At 43.4% G+C, this 25,787-nt stretch overlaps 1 protein-coding gene across 2 annotated transcripts in view; it reads right to left on the bottom strand.

Annotated features, from left to right (window-relative positions):
- Positions 1 to 25,787, bottom strand: part of Ankrd44 (ankyrin repeat domain 44) — a 158,744-nt gene that overhangs the window by 51,386 nt on the left and 81,571 nt on the right. For both annotated transcript variants that reach the window (XM_059278040.1, XM_059278041.1), the window contains exons 10-15: positions 23,671 to 23,753; positions 22,452 to 22,515; positions 20,449 to 20,517; positions 17,762 to 17,902; positions 15,538 to 15,618; positions 12,496 to 12,607 (exon numbers count right to left, since the gene is read on the bottom strand). In XM_059278040.1, coding sequence (XP_059134023.1) covers positions 12,496 to 12,607; positions 15,538 to 15,618; positions 17,762 to 17,902; positions 20,449 to 20,517; positions 22,452 to 22,515; positions 23,671 to 23,753 — 550 coding nt within the window. The remainder of the gene's footprint in view (positions 1 to 12,495; positions 12,608 to 15,537; positions 15,619 to 17,761; positions 17,903 to 20,448; positions 20,518 to 22,451; positions 22,516 to 23,670; positions 23,754 to 25,787) is intronic.

Below are 25,787 nucleotides of genomic sequence, written 5' to 3'. Positions count from 1 at the left end.
TATCTTAAGCAAAAATCAAAGCAGATGGGAGAGACTTGACACCCATATTCAGAGGTGTGCCCGCCTCCCATCGAATCTTTTATGAATGGCTGGGTCCCAGATGGTGGTGGGATCAGCAGCCTGAGTTTAGATACAGCATCTTTATTCTTCTGGCTGTAATGCATTGTTTCCCTTACAAGTGTTTCATTTAGTGGGCAATGCAGCGATCATCAAAATCAGAGAAGCCATTATGAAGCAGGTTCTCTGCCATCTCACAAATCAAGTCCTCATTGAGCTTACGAACCAAGCTCAGACACCCCCACATAGTCGTCCTCATTCAGCTCATTTCCAGTTCCATGCTGCTGTTCCACGGTCACACAAATGGTGACCAGACAAGGAGAAACACAGAGAGATGTGCTTCGCTGACAGGAGTCGGCAAGCATCTCATTAACTACAAAACTCCCACCACGTCTCACCTGTACCTTTTCTGGGACTGCTGTTTAATCCTAGATAATGATAAAAAAATAACAGATATACATAATCCCAATAAAGCAACAGCTTACTTTATCACAGCTATTTATTTACATGCTGGTTCCCATCGCTAGATAGGAAGATTGCAGATAGAGCATTTTTTCGATGGTTTAGATATTCAAAAATATGGCACAGTGTCCAGGAGATGGGGACTCTAATGACAGACAATGAACACATAACAATAGCGGCTGCTTCTGTCTCATGTACCAGGCACCGCGCTAGACTATTTTCTTATAATCTTTGTTTGCTCAGCTTTACTGAAGTAAATTAACTAAATGCACTAAAGGCATACAATGTAATATTTTGAAGCAAGTATACACAAGGAACTGATAATCACAAACTACCAAACTTCTACCACCTCACAGGTGCCTCTGTGTGTGTGTGTGTGTGTGTGTGTGTGTGTGTGTGTGCATGCGTGCGCGCGCATGTGTGTGTAGAACAATCGCTACCTACTCCGTTACACAGCGTTACTAACTATAGTCATCACGCTGTTCAACAGATCTTCAGACTCCCGAATAACTCCAACTGTGCAATCTGACTGACGTCTCCCATCTCCCCTGACTCCCAGCTCTTTGAATCTTTGTTTTTATAAATTCAGTCTTTTTAGATTCCATCTGTGAGTGAGTTTGTATAGTGCTGTGCCTTTCTGTGTCTGGTTTATTTCATACAGCATAATGTATTCCAGATTCACCTATACTGTTATGAAACGGCAGAGTTTCTTTTTCTTAAAAAGCTAGGTAACATCATATTGTATACAGCATTATATATATGTGTATATATATATATAATTGCATGTATATGATATATAACTTTATTTAGTCATCAAATCTGTTGGAGATACTGATTTCATTTTCTTTGGATGTACACCCTGGAGCAGGGGCTGATACTACATGGGAGTTCTATTTTTAATTTTTGAAGATAACTTATTCTCTCTTATTTAATGTTCAGAATAACCTAAGCTCCATTTAACAGCTTAGGCAAGATATGGAGTCTCATGGACAGAAAGTAAGATGCTCACAGAGCTCGTAGTTGGATAATGGCAGAGCTGATATTTCACTTCAGGCCAGCGGACGTGGAAATTCTTGAACCTTCAACCTCACCATCTTCTGCCACCACCATCACCACTTTGCCCAGCTCCCACGGGCTCAGTCTTAGTTGTCAGGTGTGTGGCATGGGGTGGGGGGTGGGGGGGGGCGGTATTTGGGACCAGCTAGCTGCAGGAGATGGTTTAGTGAAAATTCAACACACTGGCACAAACATTGGCGACTTCTGCCCTGCCATGAGTTAGCAGTGACAAGAGCAGGGTGTTTTCTGGACATCTATGACCAAAGAGCTTCTGAAACACAAACAGATATCGGACACACCACCACAGGGAGCATGGAAAGAGAGCAAGGAAAGAGTAGCCATGCTGTGCTTGGGGAAAAAAATGTGTAGACCACACGGGGACAAGCAGAGCCAAGCAGGCCAGCAGGAGGTGGGACCAGATAAAGAGCCCACCTCTTTAACAGGGGTAAATAGGGGTAGCTATTATAACTCTATTATCATCCTGTGAAGAACCTGGGGAAGTGGATAATATTCTGAACCAATACTTATGGGGTATGGTTTTATCTTCCAAACTAGTTTCTGATTTCTGTGAAAGTCCACGTGTAACACGTTCCTGTGTCAACCATAGTTCTCAATACTTTCCTCTAGATCCACTCCATGTTTCCAAAAGCAGCTACTGTAGGTGGCTAATATTAGAGAACCCCCCCTTGGAAGAGGATGCCTGCCTCTTCCAGGGGTTAATTTCCATCAACTGTAGAAAAAAAATGGGCAGTGGTAAGGGCTTCTCTGTCCCATCTAGAGGACAAGTCTCCTGACAAGAGCCTTGGGTACTCTGACTGGCACAGGAGAGATCCTTGAGTAAGACAGATCAGCCGAAGTCACCACAAGATGAAACCATTCAACTCTCATTCCATACTCAGGAAGGAAACTCCTTAATCATTTGTCTAACTGGATCTACCTGCCACAGTAGATGAATCCCCCAGACTTCTCACTGCAAGTCCATGAAGGATGCTAAGATTTTTACAATCAATAATGAAGACTAACACAGTTTTAAAACATAGAAAAGCTGAAAGGTACACCCTCATTTCCAACTTCACTAACTGCTAGTACCAAGTCCAGCCTCCAGTACACAGGAACTCTTGACCAAACATCATTATAATGACACCATTCCTTCACTTCAGAGTGAATGATACTCGGTGTGCTTGTATGGCATGATTTCTTTGAGTTGCCTCTCACTGTTTGTCCCATATCAACGTGAAGAATGAGACCAAGAGAACACTGCACAAACTTCAAAAATGGGGAGCTTAAATAATGCACTTAGCCTGAAATATATTGTTTGTCAGAATGTGAAACGTCCACACAGGCTCATGTGTTTGAACACTCTGTCCCAGCTGAAAGCATTGTTTCTGGAAGGTTGTTGTGGTTTGAAAGAAAATGGCCCCCAAAGGGAGTGGCACTATTAGGAGGTGTGGCTTTGTTGGAGTAGGTGTGGCTTTGTTGGAGGAAGTATGTCACTGTGGAGGTGGGCTTTGAGGTTTCCTATGCTCAGTGTGGTACACAGTTGCTTCTGCTGCCTGCAGATCAAGATAATAGAACTCTCAGCTCCTTCTCCAGCACCATGTCTGCCTGCACATCACCATGCCACCTTCTATGACAATAATGGACTAAACCTCTGAACTGTATACTAGCCCCGATTAAATGTATTCCTTTATAAGAGTTGCTGTGGTCATGGTGTCTTTTCATAGCAATAGACTACTCTAACTAAGACAGTCATATAACTGTATTCAATCCATGGTCTGTGGTTTGCAAGAGAATACTTACTTTGAATGATACTGCAACATGACGTCGTCATCTACAAAGTTCATGGTTGAGAACTGTGCATTCAATTTACCCCCTTCCAAAATTCACATAATGTTTTAAGATTATGATTTTATGTTGGGATGCATTCATAGTGATCCCGGGCCACATACTGCTGGATATCCTGAGAGATGAAGCATCCCTGTAGGGAGTGGGTCACTGGAAGCACATCTTAAGGTTTTATAAGCCAATCATACTCCCAGTCCATTCTCTGACATTGACACAATGACTAACCATTCCCTCTCCTGAGTCCATGCCTTTCTTAACATGATGAACGGGATCCCTTCTTAAATCATGAACGTAAATGAACCCTTCCTTATTAACTTGTCTTTGTCATGTATTTTGACACAGCCATGAGAAAAGTAACAAATACACTAACGTAGGTCGTTGTTCTTGAATGGGTTCTGATCCTTCCTGGGATGTCTTCCTGACATCCTCCTGGGCCTAGCCCCAAGTGGGCTGCTGTCTTGTGTCACAGGATGCTGCCTAGTGGGTTTTTGACTGAGGGGTTATGGTGGTTTGAATGAGAATGGCTTCCACAGGCTTAGATATTTGAATGTTGGGGTCCCAGTTCATAGAACTGCTTGGGAAAGATTAGGAGGTGTGGCCTTGTTGGAGGAGGTGTGGCCTTGTTGGAGGAGGTGTGGCTTTGTTGGAGGAGGCGTTTCACTGGAGCTGGGCTTCAAGGTTTCAAAAGTCCATGCTATTCCCAGTTAGCCTTTTCTGCCTCCTGCTTGTGGGTGACATGAGCTCTCGGCTACGGTTGCAGTGCATGCCTACCTGTCTGCTGCCATGCTTCCACCACGATGTTCATGGGTTCGCCCTCTGAAACTACAAGCCCCAATAAAGTCTTTCTTCTCTAAGTTGCCTTGGTCATGGGGTTTTGTCACAGCAATAGAAATTATGAAGACAGGGTAGGAAAAAGGGAGGACGAGCCAGATTAACTTTATTTTTCAATTCACATTTAAACTACACCATTCTTAAGAAATTTTGATTTTTCTCAGGGTCTTTAGAAACTTACCCATTAGAAGAAGTAATGCCTATTTGAATCCCCACTATATATCTAGAAAAAATTACTCTGTGTGTGTGTGTCTTTTAATTTGCCTAATGTCTTTGCATCAGTTTTACATATTAGCACAGGTTTGTAGACCTTGAAGAATAAAAATAATGAAGAGGAGATTACAATAAAATGCTTTCATGCTTGTAAGTAGTCACCTCTAAAGAGAAGATCAGTTCATCAAAATACAAATTTTCCTTTCCTCTGCAACCTGTCATCTTTCATGAAACATCTGTCAAGCAAGAGACTCACAAAACACTTAAAAACTAGCCTTTAAATTTTATCACTAAATCAAGCTCAATCATTTGCCGATGAATCACTGTTGTTCAACGCATTTTGGCACCTAATAAGTGTTTGAAACTATTAGGACATTCTATCTTATAAAGTTGAAATTTAAAGTCATGTTTATTTCAAGTCAAGAACCTTTTTTTTCTTCAGAGCTGAATGCTCGTCTTTCCTAACAGTGGCTGCCGGTGTCTGACTAAGCAGTGAGTCATCAGTAATCCCGCTTTAGCTTTGTTCTCCTTTACCCTACACCAGGTCCCGGCTCCATTACAAGGCTCCCTTTTCCTGCCTTCTGAGATAAAAATCTCTAAAAAATAATAAAACAAGCCCTCAAAGTATCTCAGTTACAAAAACAGCTTCAAGTCTGCGCCAGCATAAGAACCATAAACCCTGACGGCTGCCTAACACTGGTTCTTCTCCCCACTGTCTACCAAAGGGTGCAGTGCGGAAGCGGACACCTCTCTGTCCCTAGCCTTGAACCCTCCACCTCACCTCCTCTCAATGTCTGCTTCCTCTAGGGTTGAAGGGGATAGGAAAAAAGAGGTTCCACAGAAGCAGAGACAATGGTCTTGCCAGCGGGCACACACCCTTGGTAATGGCGCCCCACTGGGGTCAGATTTCTCTTTCAAGTGTGGCAGTAGATTCTCCTCTTATCTGTAGCTCCCTCTTCCTAGTGAGGCCCCTGTCTCCTGGTAATGAACTCTCCCTCCTCTGTCCTAGGAACCCTGAGTCTCCCCACCATCACAGGCAACCCTCTTTAGCAGGATTCAGGAGTCTTAGGCCCGCTGTGGCCTCTGATGCACATCTAGGCATTGGGAACTGATGAAGGAGGAGTGGTCCTTCAATGGATGACTTTCGTATGACTTCCTGGCAAGCAGATTCTGGTTAAAGACATTCTAGACTTATCATAGCCAGACCACTGTGTGCACTAAAGTGCACAGAACTTTAGGCATCCATGCCATCTCACTGGAGCTTCTTTGTTTGGTCTTTGGTCAGAAGAAGGTAGTCTTTCTCCCCCACTATGGGGATGGTGTGATCAATAACACAGCTAAATTTAAAAAAAAAAAAATCTCTCCATGATCTTAAGCTTCCTTCCTTTCCCAGCTCAGACTTTAGACATGAGTAAGCAGGTTGTGGGCTGAAGCAATGTGGGGGCAACAGCCCGACTGTCCTGGACCCTCCTGAGGAGGTAAAGCTGCGGTTGTTCATTTCAATACATTTTGGTAACTGGTTCTTTCATCCACTGCCAGACTGATTCATAGTGAAACCAGAAGGTCTTGTCGTCCTCAGACAGACCCTTTGCTGAACTGTCTATTCAACTACTCTGAGTATAGATTCACATCCCACGTCTGATCCAACTTCTGTGAACTCATTCATGACAGGGAGAGGCTGCTAGCGGCATCAGAATGTCTGTGTCTACCCCAACCCCTCCCTGAGAATGTTCCTCCTAAGAGTTGAGCTTCTCCCCCACTGAGTTCAACAGTAGATAGTCACACCGGCATTGCTGAGGGGTCCGCAGAACCTGCTCACGCATAGCCTGCCAGCTCAAAGTCACGTTCTCTAAGAGCAAACTGGCTCATAGCACCTCTGGGGACAAAAAAAAAGTTATCCGAGGTTTGTTGTGGACTCGGGTTCAAGTTCACTGGTTATCTTCAGAAGACCATTCCTTTCGGGGTGACTGCTGCTTCCTAACATAAAAGTCATTTATTTCTTAAAAAAAAAAATAACTCCTTTAAACCCCACTTTCTCAGTATCAAGAAGCTTAATTAGACATTGAGATACATTCTACACAGACACATGTATTCATTCAGAGCCAGTTTCTAACAATGCTCAAGTCTGTGGTTAAACATAAGAAATACCTAGAAGTTTATATGACTGTAACACCATTTTGTTTTCAGTTACCCAAAACATAGCTATCTTCAGAGAATCCCAGAACTCATAGAATATACACGCAGGGATTGTTTGCTACTCCCACATATTCTCATTGTCAAAGTTCAAGTTCACAGGAGATCCAGGGAAAGAAGCCAAGTTCCAAGTGATGAAGCTTGGCAAAATCCTGGACTGAATTTAATCCGAATTATAGTTTCCAAATCTTTCTAAGTCTGTGTAGGCGATTTATGTAATTACACTGGAAGACGCCTTTTTCCATTCTGAAAATAACAAAGCCATAAGAGTCTTCATCTTCACAGAGAAAGGTTCAATATTGTTAAAAAAAAAAAAAAAAAAAAAAAAACCAGCATGTCCACAGAAACTGAATTTCCACATAGGGGCATGCTTCCTGAATTTCTCTCTTTCCAGTCAGTCTGAATGCACTGTAGAGGCCTGCGGCCTTTGCCAGCTCCTCTCCTCCACTTGAGCAAACATTTAATTCATGCACAAGGTGCTTTACTAGACATGACCCTCTGCTCTGCTGTGATGGTTTGAGCCCAGCTGAATTTGACTAATCACAGTCCCTTGTACACATTGATGGGCAGATTCCTGGAGCAAGCTCAGGACATGTATCCTTGATCAAAAGCAGCGAGAACACTGCCTTAAGGAGGTGGATGGGACGGAATTCAGAACCTGGCTAGTTCATCAAGACAGGAATGCATCACTTTCTACGAGCTTTTTGTTTGTGGAACTAGCTCAAAAATCAGTTTAAATACAGAAAATAGAGTTAAAACAGCTAACGTCATTTTCGTTCCACTTTGACTACAGCAAAATAAATTGAAAACAAAATACGGTTTACAAATTCTAAGCTTTTAATCACAGACGAAAACCAAAAACCATAAATGCCAAGCAAATATGGACTAAGTTAAATGCCAGTCATTTATACATAAAATTCAATGATACCTATTTAGAGATGTGCATAAACACAGCAGTAGATCAACTAGCCAAAAGAAGGGGCTAGGAACAAATGTCATCCACTGTACCAAAGTCATCCAGTCCCAATGGCCACCTGCCCTCTTTCATGTCACTCCAGCTCCCAAAGACAAAGCCTGGTCTAGTAGAAAATATTCATTTTATACACTCTCTGTTCCCTCTGCAGCCGAGCACAGGTGGGAACGTGAACCAAAGAACGGTCTCTTGGAAGAACGTTTCCTCAGAGACTCTAACAGGTAACTAGAAAGCTGTAAAGGAGGGCTTCTCACGGGAAAACCTGGCACAGAGTCAGGGGCAACTTGTTAAAAAGATGGGGTGTTTGTTACATGAGATAAGGGGTATTTGGCATGACAGTGAATCACAGAAATCTACCCCTTGTGCACACTAGGTTCCTAAGGAAATCGGGATTTTAGAGACTATGATGGCATTAGTTTCCCAAGGGTGAAGGGAAAATTAGAAATGCTCCCCCATTTAAAAAAACAAAAAACTTACTTCTTCATTTAACACTTGTCCCAGAGATGGCCCTATTCTGTCTTTGCTCCTTATGGAACCCTCATCTCCTCCCCATCTCCTCCCCAAACTAGTTCTTGTTGGGTGAGCTAGAAGGAGAATAAGACACCTACAAAAGTCTGGCCTAGTGCTTCTCCCCATCTGGTGGTGGGGAGAGGAGGCAGGGCTACTCTCTGGTTCTGTTTGGTTTTGACTTGGTGTCGTGGAGGGGAGGGATTGTAAGACTGTCCACAGCTTGCTCAGTACAAACTGCACCCAAGAGGAACTGTAGGATGCACTCCAAAATGGGAATATAGAAAGCTTTCCACCCAACGACAACCATTGAGGAGAATCCTATTTGTGTGATAAACGACTCACGAAGGTTCTTTCTTAAGAGCAAACAAGGATGAAGCTGCTACCATTTATATTGATAATCTGGTCTGATTCCATCGACAGCATAAACGAGGATCAATTAATACTTTCTCTGCCTACAATAGACTATTCCTAATTTCCATGAATAATCACCTCTGTAAACACAAAGGCAAGAGTTGATCCAATCAAAGAGCCAAGTCGTTTTTGTCTTATGGACATAAAAATCTTGTCTGATAAAAGAAATAATGGCCCTAAAATGTCACTCCTGAAAAAGGACAACAGCGCATGCAACACATCACTTGGACAGAAAGAAAGTGTTTCCAGATAATTATGCTCTGTGTGCTGCAGGACTGGAGATAACTCATTAACGCTCCCTAGAGCAGCACACATTATTAAGAGGATATAACAAACTTTGTAATAAAAGTTCGAATATCCAATTATGGCATATGGTTTTCTGAGCGAAAACGCAATTGACGACAGTTGTGTCTTATGTAGATTTCAGAAGACAGTCTCACAGTGGGCTACAACATAAGCCCTCACCCTCCCGGTATGACAATACACTCACACATGTGCACATGCTTTGAGGAGCCTTTCGTATATGAGGTCCAAACACAAAGTCATATTTGCTCACAGGTGTAGAGCACATACAACCACCAAGCTGGAGTTAAGAGGCAGAGAGGACATTGCCTCATCCTCAGCTCCCACCAAGCATCAGCACTGTGTCTGAAAGGCCTGGGGAGACTCGGCTTTCATCTGTGATGGAAGGCAGGGCACAGTTTGGTGAGTAACCACTTCCTTTCAAATTAGAACTCGGTGTGTCTCTGACTCTTTTTGCCTGCTCTTGAGACTTCCTCCTACTGGGTTGCCTTGTCCAGTCTCAATATGAGGGCTGTTGCTTTGTTGTATCTTGTTTGGTCCTGTTTGGCTGTTGTCTCTTGGAGGCCTGCTCTTTTCTGAAGAGGAAATGGAGGGGGAGTGGATCTAGGGGAGAGGGGAGTTGGGAGAGAGGAAACTGTGCTTGGGATGTATTGCATGAGAGAAGAACCTATTTTCCATTAAAAAGAAAAGTTCACACACAAAAAATCAGAACTCATAAGATACCCCATCACTAGTCCTGTCTTCCAAAGGCCAGCGCCATAACTTTGGACAAACTAGTTAATGCCTCCACGACTGGTTTGTTCACCTGCATGACTAGTGGCTGCTCCTTGACCACTGGGGTTCTCGATCACAATCAGTGCTCAGGAGTCCCTCCATCTCTCCCATGGAGCTAACACTATTCTTTTCGCTTGCCTCTCAAGAAGTGGATATGCAGGAGAAACTTCAAGTAGTTTTCAAAGACAGATCACAGCCTTCCTCCTTCCTCTTCTCCCCCATGCCCCTTGGTGGATGCCTGGATCTTGAGCCACCATGTAAGATATCCAACTACACTAGAACAACCTAGAAAAACCCAAAGAATGGTGGGGCACAGCTATTATCACAGCACTCAGCACTCAGGAGAGAGAAGTAGGAAGACTGAGAGTCTGAGGTAACCTGGCTAGACAACAAAATTATAAAGGGGAACCATTTGTGAAGAGGAGAGAGATATCCGGGAGAGGTCCACGGGAAGACAGGAGAGGATAATGGAGGAAAAGAAACGCCAAGAACACACAAGGTAACACGTGCCTCAGGAAGACTATCTGTTTGTACCTTCTAGCCTAGGTGACGCTACAGACAGAGCAGCCCTTGAGACCTAGGCCAGCATGTGACCTCCTCCGAATACTTTGCCTAGAACCACTCAGCTTAGCCATTCCAGAAGTCCCGGCTCACAAGCATAGTGAGGCTGAATGCATCAATATTGCTGTTTCCAGCCACTAACATCAGGGTGATTTGTGTGTGTGCAGCCAAGGTAACTGAAGGGGACTAGGGGAGGAAAACAAACAATTAAAAAAAAAAAAACCTAAAAACTGCTACCTATCCCCAAGGTCAAACAAGAACTCTTCTGTATTCACAAGAACCTGAGAAAAGATGCTGTTGAATTCTTCAAGAATGGTGAATGTAAATACAACGCACCAACCCATCCCATGAAAAAACAACACAAGAATAATCCTAGTTTTGTTTCCAAACTTGGTAACTTTATATGGATTTTCCTGTGTTCCAGAATAAAGGAAATGTAACAGGACTGACCCTAAGTGGAACCAACCACAGGAAAAAGGGCATACTCCAGTTACTTCTGTGTAGGTACGATACTTGCTGGCTTCCTGCTTCCTGTCTCTTTAGTAAACCACGTCCAGTAGATACTGTGTGTTTCTTCAAACACAGCTCTGAGAAACATGGGGAAGTAGTAGGGGAAAAAGAAATGGATAGATGGACAGACGGATGGAAAGACGGACGGATGGAGATCGGATCTCACTACGTAGCCCTGGCTGGACTGGAATTTGCTATACAGACCAGGCTGGCCTCTGACTCACAGAGGCACCTGCCTCTGCCTCCTAAGTGCGTCATTAAAGGTATGTGCCATCACGCTCGGCACAATGTCTTTACTTCTGAAACAGGGTTAGGGTACGAGCCCAGGCTGGCCTCATCCCCTTGCTTCAGCCTCCCAAATGTTGGCTTTGCAGGCCGTCTTAGTTAGGGTTTCTTGCTGTGAAGAGACACCATGACCATGGAAACTCTTGTAAGGAAACATTTAATCGGCATTGGCTTACAATCCAGAGGTTTAGTCCATTATGGTCATGGCAGGAAGCATGACTGCACGCAGGCAGACATGGTGCTGGAGAAGGAGCTGAGAGTTCTACATCCAGATTGGCAGGCAGCAGGAAACGAGCAAGACACTGGCCCTCCTTGAGCATCTGAGACCTCAAAACTCACCCCACCCCACCCCTGACCTGTAACACACTTCCTCCAACAAAGCCACACCTCCTAATAACACCACTTTCTATAGGCCTATGGGGGCCATCTTCATTCGAACCACACAGGGTATAAACACATTTGAGGGCAGGAAATAAAAGTGGCACCTGTCATCAGCCCACACAGACAGCGAGTGGGGACACTCAAGTATCCTGATGAAGTTGAACCAAAAGCAGAGTCAACAAAGTAGCAAATTGTGGCCTGCAGGCTGGATGTGGCCATGAACAAACGTCCCCTCAGCCTCCCCAGGAGGATTTCAAAACAGAAAACCTTCCATTAAAAAGTCAAACTTTAGGTCTGGCTAGACGGCTCAGTGGGTAGAAGCACTTGCTGATCAGGCTGGTGCTCTGAGTTCAGTCTGAACCAGTGAAGCTGTCCTCTGCCCTTTGTGTGTGTGCTGTGACACACACACACACACACACACTTTCTAGCAACCCTTTCCTTCCTGGTCTTCCAACCGTTTACGGCATGGCTCTTTATTGGGCACAGTCCCCATCACTCCTGACTGTTTTATGCCTGAGCTCACGTCACCCTCGACATTTCAAGTCACTGTGGGCATTTGAGTTTTGGGTCTCATGACCATCACCAAGACAGGAGTTCACATTTTAACACACACACACACACACACACACACACACACACACACACACACACAGGTATCTCTCGATTATTTGATTTTTTTTTTCTTTTGAAGTTCACATTCTGTTCTTGGCCCCTGCCAGTTTCTTTCTTTCTGCTCCAGATTGGGACTGGCCCAAAGGAACCCATGTGCCTACTGACAGCATAAGTCAAATCCTGAGTTGTAATTTTATTCGTGAGCATTGCAGCACGAAGTTTTCCTCTGGAAAGATCTACTCAGCTTGTGCAACATATCCTAATTATCTTTAAAATAAAGGCTGTGCCTTTGCACAGCTCTAGCATCCCTACCATAGTGAATGTGAATGATCCACTGTCAGTCAGATGGGGACAGAGAGGAACAAAGATATCTCCGTACTGTAACATCTCACAGTGTTTTCACTTAGCAGAAACAGTCTCCCCCATCATTCCTAGTGGGGACCACACTGGGCAGTGAGGGGGCTGCTGGGAGTTCAGGGCCAGTCATCATGTTAGAAAAAAATGAACGGACAACTCACCAGTTCTAGACATTGTCTGTGGCCATAGGCGGCAGCATAATGAATGCTATTGTAGCCTTCCTTGTCGCGGATGGATGGGTTTGCATCATTTTGAAGCAGAAACTCTAGGCAGCTGTAAGCATAAAGATGCAGCCTTAGAAACCTCTGTGCCAGAAGGGACAATCAGCACAAACCCCTCTGTTAGGAATATCCCACAATGCACCTTGAGACTGGGAATGTTAGGGAGCCGATTACAATATACAGTTATGTACTGGGGTGGAAAGAGAGCTCACGGTCTCTCTGTCTTTATTTCATCCTAAAATAATGCTCCTAGAAGTCAGGGCACGCGTTAGGAACAACTAAGTAATTGTCTTTTTCTCTTCTCATCTTAAGGTAGAGGACATATCTGTCATCAAGATTACCAAATAATAAGATTAAGATCTCTGTGTTCACAAGTCTCAAATGTAATAAAGGACTGGCCAGGCCATTGCAGCTGGGAAACCACAAGAGGAAGGAACTATTTCTGACATCACTGTTGGAGACGAAGATCAAGATGCTCAGAACTGTAAGTTTAAAACAGAGTAGGAAGGAAAGAACCCGAAAGGAGACTGAATAATAGAAAAGACCCAAAGAGTGGCCACACACGTAAAAGGCGTCACAAATTCATCCAGTGACTCCATGTGAAAGAAGAAATATAAGTCACACCATCAGGAATATAGACTAGACAAAATTATGAATTTCAAAAGCCTTTTTTGGCATGGTGGTCATTTTTCTGAAAACCTGACCAAACAGGCCACAAGCATGTCTCACTTGCAGCTCCACGCAGCCAAGGATAACTATGAATGTGGCCCAATACAAAAGGACACCGACTGAAAACATTTAGAGGGGTTTCTGCAATGACAGAATTGTGTTTACGATGTCAGAAGGCGTCCTGGACACACTTGGCAGAGGGAGGAGTTTGCCTCGAACTTTGCTGGAGAACCCCAAGTTCTAGAACCCCAGAACCCTGGGATGCACTGGGTATTCTGTTCTTAGAGGGAATAACCAGCTGGACTAATGTATCCCCAACAAGTGCATGCTGATTCAATTTCTCACTTTCCATCAAGACTTGCTAATTTTGGCTTTTTTGAAACAGGGTCTCATGTAGCCCAGGCTAGCTTCACTACGTAGCTAAGGATGACCTTGCACTTCTAACCCTCCTCCTTCTACCTCACGTTCTGGCATGGTGGCACGAGTCACCACCCACGCATGGCTCTGAGGGGCTTAAGATTCCAAATCTAAGCCTCCCCATTAAATAAGATTTTCCCGTGGGAACTTTCTATAGTTGATTCACAAACTTTGAAGTTGCATTTCCTACCTTTTGGGTTAAAGCCAAAGGGATTAAAAGGCAAACTGCTTCTTTAATTTCTAGAAAACTGATGAAACATAAATTTTGTAAACCTAACCTACTTGTCATATTTATCTATAAAATGCTCCAAAATAAATCAAACTCTTATTAAAGTCCTGCTATCATGCTGTCTTTGGTCCTTCATACCTTAAAAGGAAGTACTTTTTTATTTGGGTAATTAAACGTCTGTGGACAGGATCCTGTGCATGACTCACTGTAAACTGAATGTAGCCCTTTACATAAATCATCACCAGGAAGAACACTCTATGGACATGCAACCCCAGTCTCTGAATGGGTTGCAAAAAAATCATTTGGTAAGCTCAATATATAATTTGGAAAACATTAAGAATTCCTCCCAGAGAATTATTTAGTCCGGAACGTAGCTAAATTACATGACATCTGTACAGATACAGCAACAGAAGCAATGTGGAATCTGGGTATTCTCCACCTAGTTCCTAAGGAGAAACAACGTTCAACTGCTGAGGCCCACCCTTCCTACTCCCAGGGCAGGACTAGCAGCTCGGCCACTCGAGATGCGAGATCAACAGAGCATTAGGTCCCTGGTGGACAGGGGGGTGTGGTCATTCCTGGCCTTTCCTCTGCTCCCTTCCTCACCAATGAGCCTGGAATGGCACAGGACAAGCATTCAACTCAATGGAGAAAGGGAGGCTTGCTGAGGTCACTTTTAAAAATTCTCTGTTTTTTTTAACATTATTGTTTTAAATTTAGATGTGTTCAGGTGAAACATGGTCATTCTGTTTCACTCACAGCAGTGTCCGTCTCTATCCCAGAAATGCCCAGTGATGTCCTATAAATAACCTGCACCAGGGCTATCCTCGGAGTCTAACATTTTGGACACAGGGAGGGGAGCAGAGTGGGCAGTGTGGAGGCCTTGGAGTGAGCACAAGCGTTCAGGCACAGAAACTCATTCTTTGGCAACTTGAGAAGAGAATAAACACACTGTGGATCACAGGCCTGCAGACTCTCAGAGCCCGGTGTCTTCTGGGGGTTGGGGCACTGCAGACTCTCAGAGCCCAGCGTCTCCTGTCGGGATGGGGCACGAAGTGGGCAAACTGGTTCACCTGCTTGTTCACGGATTCAATGATCACTGCGCTAAGTGCCGGGCTCACCAGGGCCAAGATCTCTGCGCTGATCTGTTTGTGGCTAGACCAAGGAGGAGGGCTAATGTGGCAGTGTCCCTGGGTGATGACGGCAGACACTCCAGACCCTTTCATAGCAACAGTGAAGTTCCTGTCTGAAGCCAATATGGGGCAGGGGAGGTGAGGTGAGGTTTATCAGGGGTAGCTACTTACAAGAAGCAGGGGGTTCAGCCAGGTCTGAAAACCTTTATTCATAGAATCTGCTAAACAGTTATCCCTAGGTCACCAAAGTAGAACCTCAGGTCCCAAGTGGAGGCTTAACATGTCCCCCGTGGTATATGACACATGACAGAGTCAGATATATTAAAGACCTAAGGCTGCTGGTCCATCACAATGGTAGTCAAAGCAAGCTTATCATTTTATAGAGAGTTCCACATATAAGAAGAGATGGATAGTGAGTCTATGGTCCCTCCCTTTCTCAGGATCCCAAACGAAACCCCCAGTAGGAAGACAGGCATGCAGCAACCCAGATGGACGAGAGTGTGGCATCCCGTCGGACGCCCAGAAGAGACTCACAGTGCAGCATCTTTTTCCTTCATTTCCCTGGTTCTGTCCAATTCTTCAGAATTGTCATGGGCGTTTCCTAAGATCATCTTACTTCTCAGCGTAAGACATAGGGGGAAAAAAATCACAATTAATTTTTTCATTAAAAATTGATGATAGTTTTTGCACAATTATATCTCAGTGATTTGATCCCAACTCAAAAGGGACATACATTGGTTCTCTCCAAGGCATCTAGGAAATCTATTTCCTCCCAAGGAATCCAACTGAGAACATCACTCTCCTAAAACGTCCCCTGGCTCTGTGTGATTAAGGGCAGAATCAAGCTGCCTACCCCTCTACAGGTATCCTAGAACTTTCCAAGTAAAAAGAAACAACTCATCTCAGGCTCCTCCACCCGCTACCCTACCCGCGTGCTTTCTGGCCAAGCCACCATCTCACTCCCTATAGGTGATCCTGAGCTTCCTCTCCTAGGTGTTCCCTTCCAGTCCTTAAACATGAAGTGTACTTGCTTTCTAACCCTTCCCCAGTGCACAGCACTGCTCAGTGAATAGCCTGTGTGCCATGAGATCCCACATGCGACATCTTATTAGAAACATGTGCAAACATAAATGACGTGGGGCTGTGCACACTCATTTGGGTGCACGCTTGTGTATGCACAAACATGTGGAGGCCAGAGGTCAACTTCAGGCATCCTTTCCTAAGAGCCCTCCCGCTTGGGTTTTGAGACCGTGTGGCTCACTGCTCTGCAGGTCAGCTAGGAGGCCTGACTGGCTGGTCAGCAGGCTTTCACCATGCCTGGGTTGTTTTAAGATTATTTCTTACTGTTTTTACTTATGTGTATCTGTGTGTCTGAGTGAAAGCCACATGTGTGCAAGTGTTCATGTGGGTGAGATCCCTTAGAGCTGGAGTTACATGTGATTGTGAGCCAACTGAACTTGGGTCCTCTGAAAGAGCAGCAGGCATTCTTAACCAATAAACCATTTCTCCAGCCCAAATACCTGGATAATTGTATGTAGGTTCTGGCTATCAAATTCAGACCTTGTGTTTGCATGGAAAACACTTTACACAGCCATGTGCGTGTGTACACATGTATGAGTATATATAGTTGTTTGCTTTTTGAGACGGGATCTCATGTAGCCTAGGCTATCCTAAAACTCTCTGTGTATCAGAGGACAAACTTGAATTCCTGATCCTTCGGCTTCCACCTGCCAAATGCCAAAATTCCAAGTGGGTGCCACCACACCTGGCTTTTCATCCATATTTTTTAAACAGTGAATCACAATCAGTTACTAAGTGAAATTAATTAGGCTGAAGCCACCAAAATGAGGTAGAAAATATAATGTATCACGTACAATAAACATAAATATGGTTATGAAGTTTGTATTTCTCATGTATGAACATATATGTGAACATGTGCGCTGTATCATGACATGAGATGTATTTCTTACTTGGATCACCATCTTGAATGTTTGAAAGGACTGGTGGTATAGACCAACGGAAGAGCACACGCTTAGCTTACTTATACACTAAAATTACATGTTTAGATGTCGTTCTAGAAAAGAAGCTATTAGCTCTAACTCAGAATCAGACGCACCATAGGGGGCAGCAAATAATTCAACCATTGTCATGCAAATCATCAAAATCTTCCTATGATTTTAAGAACTACAGAAACCGTGAGGCCCCGCCCCCTTTCCCCTTTGCCGTGGTTCAGTGATGTCTGCTTTCCATGCCTAGCCACCTATAGTCCAAATACTTCTGGAATAAGAAATTCCTCTTCTGCAGCTGCCAAATGAGTGTTCATGCCCAGGTTGGGAAGAACAGTGTCTAATCCCATCACAGCAAGGCTGCAGTTGAAGACAGTTGGGATTATCAATGGTGGTTTTTTTTTTTTTACACAGGACATATATATTAGCAGGTGAAGCATTTAAGTGGTAATGATGGATACTACTGTGTATGCCAAGTAAATTCCAACAGATTTCCAAAGCCCAAACTGAAAAGCTTGGGCTTGACAGCACTACTTGGCATATAACCCAAAAGCAGAGGAGAGAGGAAATTGTACAATGCCATGTAATAATCAAACCTAAAAAGAGAGAATGTGGAAGCCTGGGGTATGGCTGACCCTCCGCTCTGAATGAGAGATTCCTCATGTGCCGCTCTTAGGAGGCAGTGTGAAGAAAACCCAAATCCTCCCGTCCCTGGCTCTGCCCCAGACGAAGCACAAACAGGTTCTTTTTACTTTCTGTCCATGTCCGACGCAGCAGCGTAGTGCAGCGCGGTCCGGCCCCAGTCGTCTGCTTCATTAACGTTGGCTCCCGTGGTCACTAACGCTTTAATACAGTGGAAATGACAGTTTGCAGCAGCATAGTGCAAAGGGGTCCTGAAAAGCAAGCAGTGGTTACTATTATTGCTGTTGTTGTTGTTGCTATTTTACTTGACTCGGTCCAGCAAACAAACCCATCACTGACAGAAGCACTGGCTGCCCTACTCTTCCTTCAGCTCTCAGCGTATGGAAGCCGAGGAACGCAAAGCCAAGTCTGCAAAGACAGGTGGCCTCCAGCAAGGCCAGCCACGTGGCGCTCTTCTCTCCCTATTCCTAGTGCCTGCTCCGGGTTAGATCTATGTCACTGCCTGTCCGTGACAAGACTGTCTCATGAAGACCATCCTTAGAGACTGATAGGGAAGAGGGGAGGATGGGGAGGGATAAGACAGAGCAAGGGAGTACATAAATACAAAGTATGCACTATCTGCATGTAAGAAAATGTCACAATGAAATCCACCGTTCTGCATTAATCAATGTATGCTCATGGATTTTTTTTTTTTTACACAAACCATCCTTAACTCTAATCAAGCTTCTATATATAGTTTCTGGTTGGGTTTTCAGAGGACCAATCCCCACCTCTGACAATCCCATCCTAAAACCGTAAGTCTCATGTCCTTTGCTCATGTCCACTTCTCCTTAGGAGTATCCTTTCCTAACATTGTACCACAGCTTCCTTTCCATTCCAGAGGCTAGCTTCTTTGTCTGAGAAACATGAAGTAATTTATATTACTTATTTTTAGTTTCCAATTATTTGACATTTTTTTCTGGTGTGACTAACTAATATCCCAGGAGTAATAACTAAATAGAATACTAAAAATAAAGTAACTTTAGCTCAGAAATTATTTATTAGTTTTTAAGCATTTTTTTCATTTTGTAGATGACAACTTAGGGCTCATTACTAGTTGATTTTCTCTTCAGTCCAAAAGGGAGAATTATAATTATGAAATTACAATATTTTACATATTGGACTGATTCTGTTTTAATTAACTGGACTGAAAATGACTAGACATCAACAGTCCCAACGGGGTTTAAGGACAAAGAGAAAGTTAGATTCAGGGACACATGCCTACAATCCCAACACTGGGGAGCGAAGCAGGAGGGCTGTGAGTTCAAGGCCAGTTTGGGCTACACAGCAAGACCCTGTCTCAAAACTAAGCGCAAGGTCTATGGCTGGAACTCAGTAGTAGAGGGTTTGCCTAGCATGAGCAATACTGCGGCTTTGACTCGTAGCAACACGCACAGACACACACAGCAGAGAGAGAGACAGACAGAGACAGAGACAGAGAGACAGATGGAAACAGAGAGAGACAGACAGAGAGGAGTAGATAAGAGAAGAGGCAGAAGAGGTGGGAAGAGGGGAGGAGAGAGGAAGGGAGGGGAGGGGAGGGAGGAAATGACAGCCCTTGTTTCCAGGAGACTTGCAGTCAGAGGGGTAAGACACCACTAGTATTGTGCAGTCACGAGGTGCTCAGGGTGCTTGGGGAACACAGAGGAGGGACATTTCTGTAAGAGTAACAAGGAGGTTTCATTTGATCCGAATCTGGAAGGATAAGTAGAGTCCTCACAGGTGGGTGGTAGGGAAAGAAATCTGACAACCCTGAAGAGCTGGGGGGCAGGTAGCGAGGACCTGCTAGAGGGAAAGAGCATGTGTACACACATACCTACTTGCAGTCATGTGTCACAAGTGCATGCACACATGCATGCCATAGTCACGTGTCACAAGCAGGTTGTGTTTTATGAACTGTGGTATTAGGTGGTTTTGTCATTGTATTAATCAAAACTATTTAAGATACATGGGACCACTACGGTCTATGTGGTCAAGTGCTGAGTAAAATGGGGTTACTTGGTACATGACTCCACACACACACACACACACACACACACACACACACACCGCCTCTGTGTCTGTGTGTGTGTGTGTATGTGTGTGTGCGCGCACGCACGTGTGTCCATGAACCAGCCAGCATCATGATACAGTTAGCTATCCAAGGGGTTACGAAGGTGAGAAAAGTTCTATGACCCTCTGGTGCTTTGTGCTCATTTAATGTTTCAAATGTCTAAAAATTAATCTCAAGATGAAATGTCCGATACAGAAAACAAATGCTATAGATCTTTTGACCATATTAAAATTTTTATTTTTATTTGTGTGTCTGTGTCTGTGTGTACGTCTCTGGCGGGGGAGTGGAAGAGTTCCAGAAGGGCAGTATTAGATGCCCTGGAGCTGGAGCTAGAGGCAGTTCTGAGCCAGCAGACATGGGTACTGGGAACTGAACTCCAATCCTCTGCAAGAGCAGCAGGTGCTCTTAACTCCTGAACTGTCTCTCAAGCCCATACTTTGAGTCTGGTGCACTAAAGTGGTCTGTCTATTCTGCTATTTTTCTAAAACACATCCAGGTAGGCAATTTTTAAAAAAGCAGAAGTTGAGACAGCCCTTAGCTCATGGCTCTTCTCAGCTTTATGGGCGTCTCCCTACAAGGAAAGATCACCTCCTGGGGATGGGATGGCCCAGTCATCCCCTGTAATCATCTCAACAACAGGCCTGCTCCATGGACCATTCCCCACTCTCGTTTACGCCCCAGAGGCAAGTCAGCCTGAATACATACCTCCCACATTTGTCCTTTTTGTGAAAATCTGCTCCACTGCTCTGCAAGAGTTTTATACATTCTACATTGCTAGAAAGACAGGAAAAATATAATTAGTACAGTCAGGGTTAGTTACTAAGGTACCTCTAGGAAGAGGCATTTTCTGCAGAGTACAAGCTGGGATGGAACAACAGCCTGGGGTCTAAAATTCCGCTAACAAGAAATAACCTGAACATATTGCAGGAACGCCGCACTGTAAGGATCTAAAATTCCTTTTTCAGAACTAATAAATCAATAAATGAAAGGGCTTCATGGAACATTTTCAACTCAATGACTAAGGAATTTAATGATTATTATATGACTAAGCCCTCCGATGACAGCCTCATCATTTACCCTAAAATTCTTTTTCAGAACAGGAGGAGTTTATGAAACCCCGGCAGCCTAATAACTCCGCGTCACCTTTAAACAATGAAGCAACATGGCTGAGCACTACCGTTTATCACGGCATAATAAATCCCCACAATAACCGCTTTCAACTCGATACTCCTTAATGGAAACAGCTGCATGCCCCTGTCTTTGTAGCCCAGGTAAATGAATGTGCTGGACCAACGCTGAAAGTGATGTAATGGAGCACAGTGATCGTTCCTAGCAGCTCTGCCAGTCACAAGAGCCATAAATCACACAGCACTGAGACAGGACCTACCGAAGGGAATTTTCCTGTCGAAGGGCATAGAGCTAATCTTCATTCTAATAGGCATTTCAAACATAAACCCAGCATGGGGTGTTGTCACTTTCTGGGCAGGTCTGAAATTCTTTAAAATGTAGGCATAGCCATCCATCATCATTCTAAACTTGAAACATTAAGAAGTGGCTCAGAATGTATTGTTTTATTGTAATTTAAATAAGAAAAGTGATCTCATTAATGATAAGCCTTCGCAGCGCTCTTCCCATCCCACACCTACCCTTCATAGCCCCTTTTCTCAGACAGCTAGATGTAAGTCACAAAGTACATGAATTTTTAAAGGAACATTTGAATTGGTACAGCATGTCAGCTAATATACAGCACCTATTTCCACCTAACGATAGATGGAAAAGGATCAAAGACAAGGGTGGATTAGACTTGTGTGGGTTCATAAATCTCATCTGGTTTGAGGACGGAGTTGAGAGAAGGGGTCTGTTTTTAAAAATACAATAACTCTGTATAGGCGTTAGTATATGACTCCAGAAGGGACCCATGTAAATAAGGGGCTTCGTAGTTTCATGGTTCATTCACCTCTGATAAATAGGTAATGTCTTTGCTAACACGCATGATAAATGGAGGATTCCTTAAGTACTAGGAAACTGATTAAAAACCAACACCTTCCCAATACAAGGTCATCCAAAAGACACTACGGTTGGTCAATATGTGGCCATATATCAACAATACATTGATCAGTGCTTTAATCTAATCATTAATTTGCTAAAGGAAAAAGCTGATGACAAAAGGCTCTTTGCTACAGGGGGGAAGGCAGGGAATAAATCACTCTTGCCCATCTTTGGGATTTCCTTGACCTTTGTTTACATTTAATCATCCTAAAAATTTCAAAACTCGTTTTTATTACAAAAATGTCTAAATGCGCATAAGTTGATTCAACCATTTATCCTCTTAATCACCACCCATCCACTGGCAACAAAGAGGAGAAAACTTAAGAACAAAGTTCTAATTAATTTCTTTCGGTAGAAAAGATGCCAAGTAGAAATCCATGCTGTGTAGTCTAACATCTTACAGCCATGGGGATCTCTTAGGGGGGTTGAAAGATAAGAACACAAGCTCTATGCACTACACAGGATGGACTATTTGTTTTTCCTTGGAAGGAGAAAATCTGAGTGATGTGGGAACGGAGTTAGTGACACCTGACATTTGGCAGAAGTGATTGGGACCCCATTTACTAAGGAAATTGCCTTTGGTTCACGGGCAGCTTATGTCGATTAAGATGTATGAAGCCATCAAGTTCATGGAGTAATGACCGCGCAGGAGTACTCACCCTCCTGCGGCAGCAGCATGAAGGCACGTTCTTCCAAACGTATCTGGGGTGTCTATTTCAAAGCCTGCAGACAGCACGCGCTCATTACTAAACAAGGATACTATGCTATACTTTTGTCCTAGTCAAACCACAAGAAACATTGCAGAGACAGAAAAATCAGTTAGTAGGAAAACCAGGATGCAAGCAGTCGTAGTCAGAAAGAGGTAGTCACAGAAACAAATGGTCACTACTCAAGCTTGGCAATTTTATAGGAAGCACCGTGAAGTCGCGAAGTCGAGAGGGATTTATTTTTGCATTCAGCCCTGGGTGAGCCACAGCCCCAGTTTCAATCCCAGGATAGAAATTTAGGAAACCAATCTGAGATGAGTGGGGCAGTGGACAGACGAACAGAACATATGAGATACATGGAAGGCAGAGGAGCAATCCTAGCAGGCAGGGAGAGAAATTTTCTTCCGTGTGTCCCAACTTTCCTGTGAGTCTAAGATGTGAGAAACATGCTTTCATGCAGGGATTATTTTTAAGCATGCCAAAAGTAGTGCAAACAGAATCCACCATAGGTAAAGTACTTAGAGGAGGAAATACGCCTCTGGGGTAGCTAAGGAATTAATTCATAAACAATCTCCACCCTGCAGGCTTCTACCACTTTGGAAAGCCCAGGAACTTCTTAATAGAGGGGATTGGCAGGAGCAGAGATAAGAAAGATCAGCAAAGCTCAAAGCAGAATCTCTGGTTCCAGACAGCCCCGCATTATATAAAAATATAAAAATTAAATCTTCTTGGAGGGGGATCTGCCTTGATGATGTTTCAGTGCCCATGGAACTGGATGATAACATGATATTTTCTACCATTGAAATATTGAGGATTGGGCCATTTTCTTTTGTTGAAAAGTATTAAATGTCAAGTCACCAATTTAAGCCTCAATTTTTTTTTTCTTCTATGACTTAAGGTTCCCATATGTCAGCTCTGGCCATTCTCCCACTCAGTTCTGGACCACTGAAAATCAGACAAGACTCTGATGCTAGGGAGTGATACTGGCATCCAAAAAGCTTCGGCTTCAAGGACCGGCAGGAGCTGTCTCATGCAGGCAGGTTACGGAACAACCTCGCTCTGCCAAGGAAAGGCAATGGCCACACACAGCCTGCCAGAGACCAGACACCTGAAGCCACTTGGCTCATGGACAGGGCACACCAGGCCTGATCGCTGGCATGGATGCACTTACCGGATGATAATAACTTCCTGCAGCAGTCGGAGTGAGCATTTAGGGCGGCTAAATGTAAGGGGAACATGCTATGGATTCCACACCTAAAGAGAAAAACAGTCACTCACAGTAAAAGATCCCAAGACGCGTGCAGAACATCTACCCTCTGCCAGTCCTCCACTGAAAACTCTCACAAGGATCGGTGACATAATTTTGTAATTTTTTTTCCATTCAACAAATAATTACACAACTATTTTCTACCTTAAGATGATCTTTGTTCTAAACCAATCAAAAGCCCATAACCATACGGATGTGTGCATATATCCGTATGTACTTATATGTGTGTGTATATACTTATGCAATGTATGTACATATGTGTGCATGTACATATGTATGTGTGTACATGTGTCTATATATGCCTGTGTATGTATGTACATGTGTATATATACTTATGTGTCTGTACATATGTATATGCATATATATATGTACATGTGTATATATGCATATATATTGGATAAAAATCGGAAAAGTTAAACATGTGTAACCCTATTATTTCTTTCAGCTTAGTGGTTGAAAATCTCTTTCATTCATTCATTCATTCATCTCTTACTCACTTATCTGCTCAACACTTTGTGAGCCTAAGATACCACACTAAGTGCCAGATCTAACAGCGCTAAGCAAGATAACACTCACGTGGGAAACGACCTGTTTTATTCCTGAATTCGACAAATACTTCTTTTAGCCTAATGGGTGCTTGCGTTTTGTTAAGACCTAACAGTGGCTGTATTATTAAAAATAAAATTGTTATAAGCAGAACTGTTTACCTTTTGTAGGCAAAAGTTCATCTTCATTACGGACTTTGCTAATGTAACTAACCCATATCACCGTATCAGTCACAAAACACAGAAGCAAAACCATTGCTCAGCATATGTCATACACGTATGTTATACGTGTTCTGCTGTACTTGAGAGCCCCTCCTCAGGACGATCCTGGAGAGCAGGCAGACATCTGGCACTTTCCTTCACAGTTAATGCTTTTCTACCTCTCTTTGCACAAGGACGCAAAGCCACAAGCTGAGGTCACTTGATAGCAAACAGTATCACCTGCATTTGCTGTGTGTTTGTAAACATTTCTTGTACCATCTCATTTTAACCAAATAATACATTTTAGATTTTTAAAGTCCTCTGCCCCAGTCCTGTATGGTTAACTACCCAAGTTCACTCTCAGACACAAAGTGGCCCGTTTTCAGATTCCACACTTTGTAAGGAAACACGTATGATTTGAATTTGTTAAGCTTTGGTTTTACACACTTTATTTCCCCCTCAAGAGTTAGGATTTATCATGTGCACGAATGTGTGAAAGTGGACACACAGCCACAGATACTTCAGTCTTGGGTGTTTTGTGACGTGCAAGCGTAAGCGATGAGCTGCACTTTCTCTTCATGCCGGTTCCTGTTTGCTGGTGTTTTGTTCCATTTTCTGTTAGTTTTCCTTCCCATTTTGGGGGATTTCCAGCCCAGTGTATACAGTAGCTGGCATCCATCAGGCCGTGCCATTTCCCAGTCTTCCAGGCAACACCACTGGAGGAGAACGCTTGTAACTCTCCACCCCCCACTACAAGAGCAATTCTAATGAGGAACTGCATCGGGCTGATCTCACTGTTCATGCGAAGGAGGAGTCAGGAGAGGGGAGAAGGGGTCTCCTGCTAATGGACTATTTATGACGTCCCCACTTGGTTTAATAGAAACACACTATTTTTAAAGAGGTATTATAGATTATAAATCTAAACGGGACTTACAGCTAATGGGATTAGCATGCAATAATTTGATTTGTTTGGAGAGGTTAAGGCAAAAGTACATAATTAGATATTTCTAGACTTTTGGAAAAGAATATAAAGAATGCATCGAATATAAAGAATATATAAAATGTATAGAATATATTCTATGACTTTTTTAGTTTCTAAAGGAACATTCTGAATCAAGACTACATTTTTTGAATGAACCTCATTTTTAAATATATACATTCACATATTAATACACATATGTATAGATACAAAATGTATTTTATAAAGACAAATATGTGTATATATATATACAAATGTATAACTAATATATTTTGTAAAGAGATAACATATAAACA

Source organism: Peromyscus eremicus, chromosome 13 (genome assembly GCF_949786415.1).
Source record: "Peromyscus eremicus chromosome 13, PerEre_H2_v1, whole genome shotgun sequence".
Classification (NCBI taxonomy): domain Eukaryota; kingdom Metazoa; phylum Chordata; class Mammalia; order Rodentia; family Cricetidae; genus Peromyscus; species Peromyscus eremicus.
Note: the sequence above shows the minus strand (reverse complement) of the source record. Positions and strands in the feature narration are given on the sequence as shown.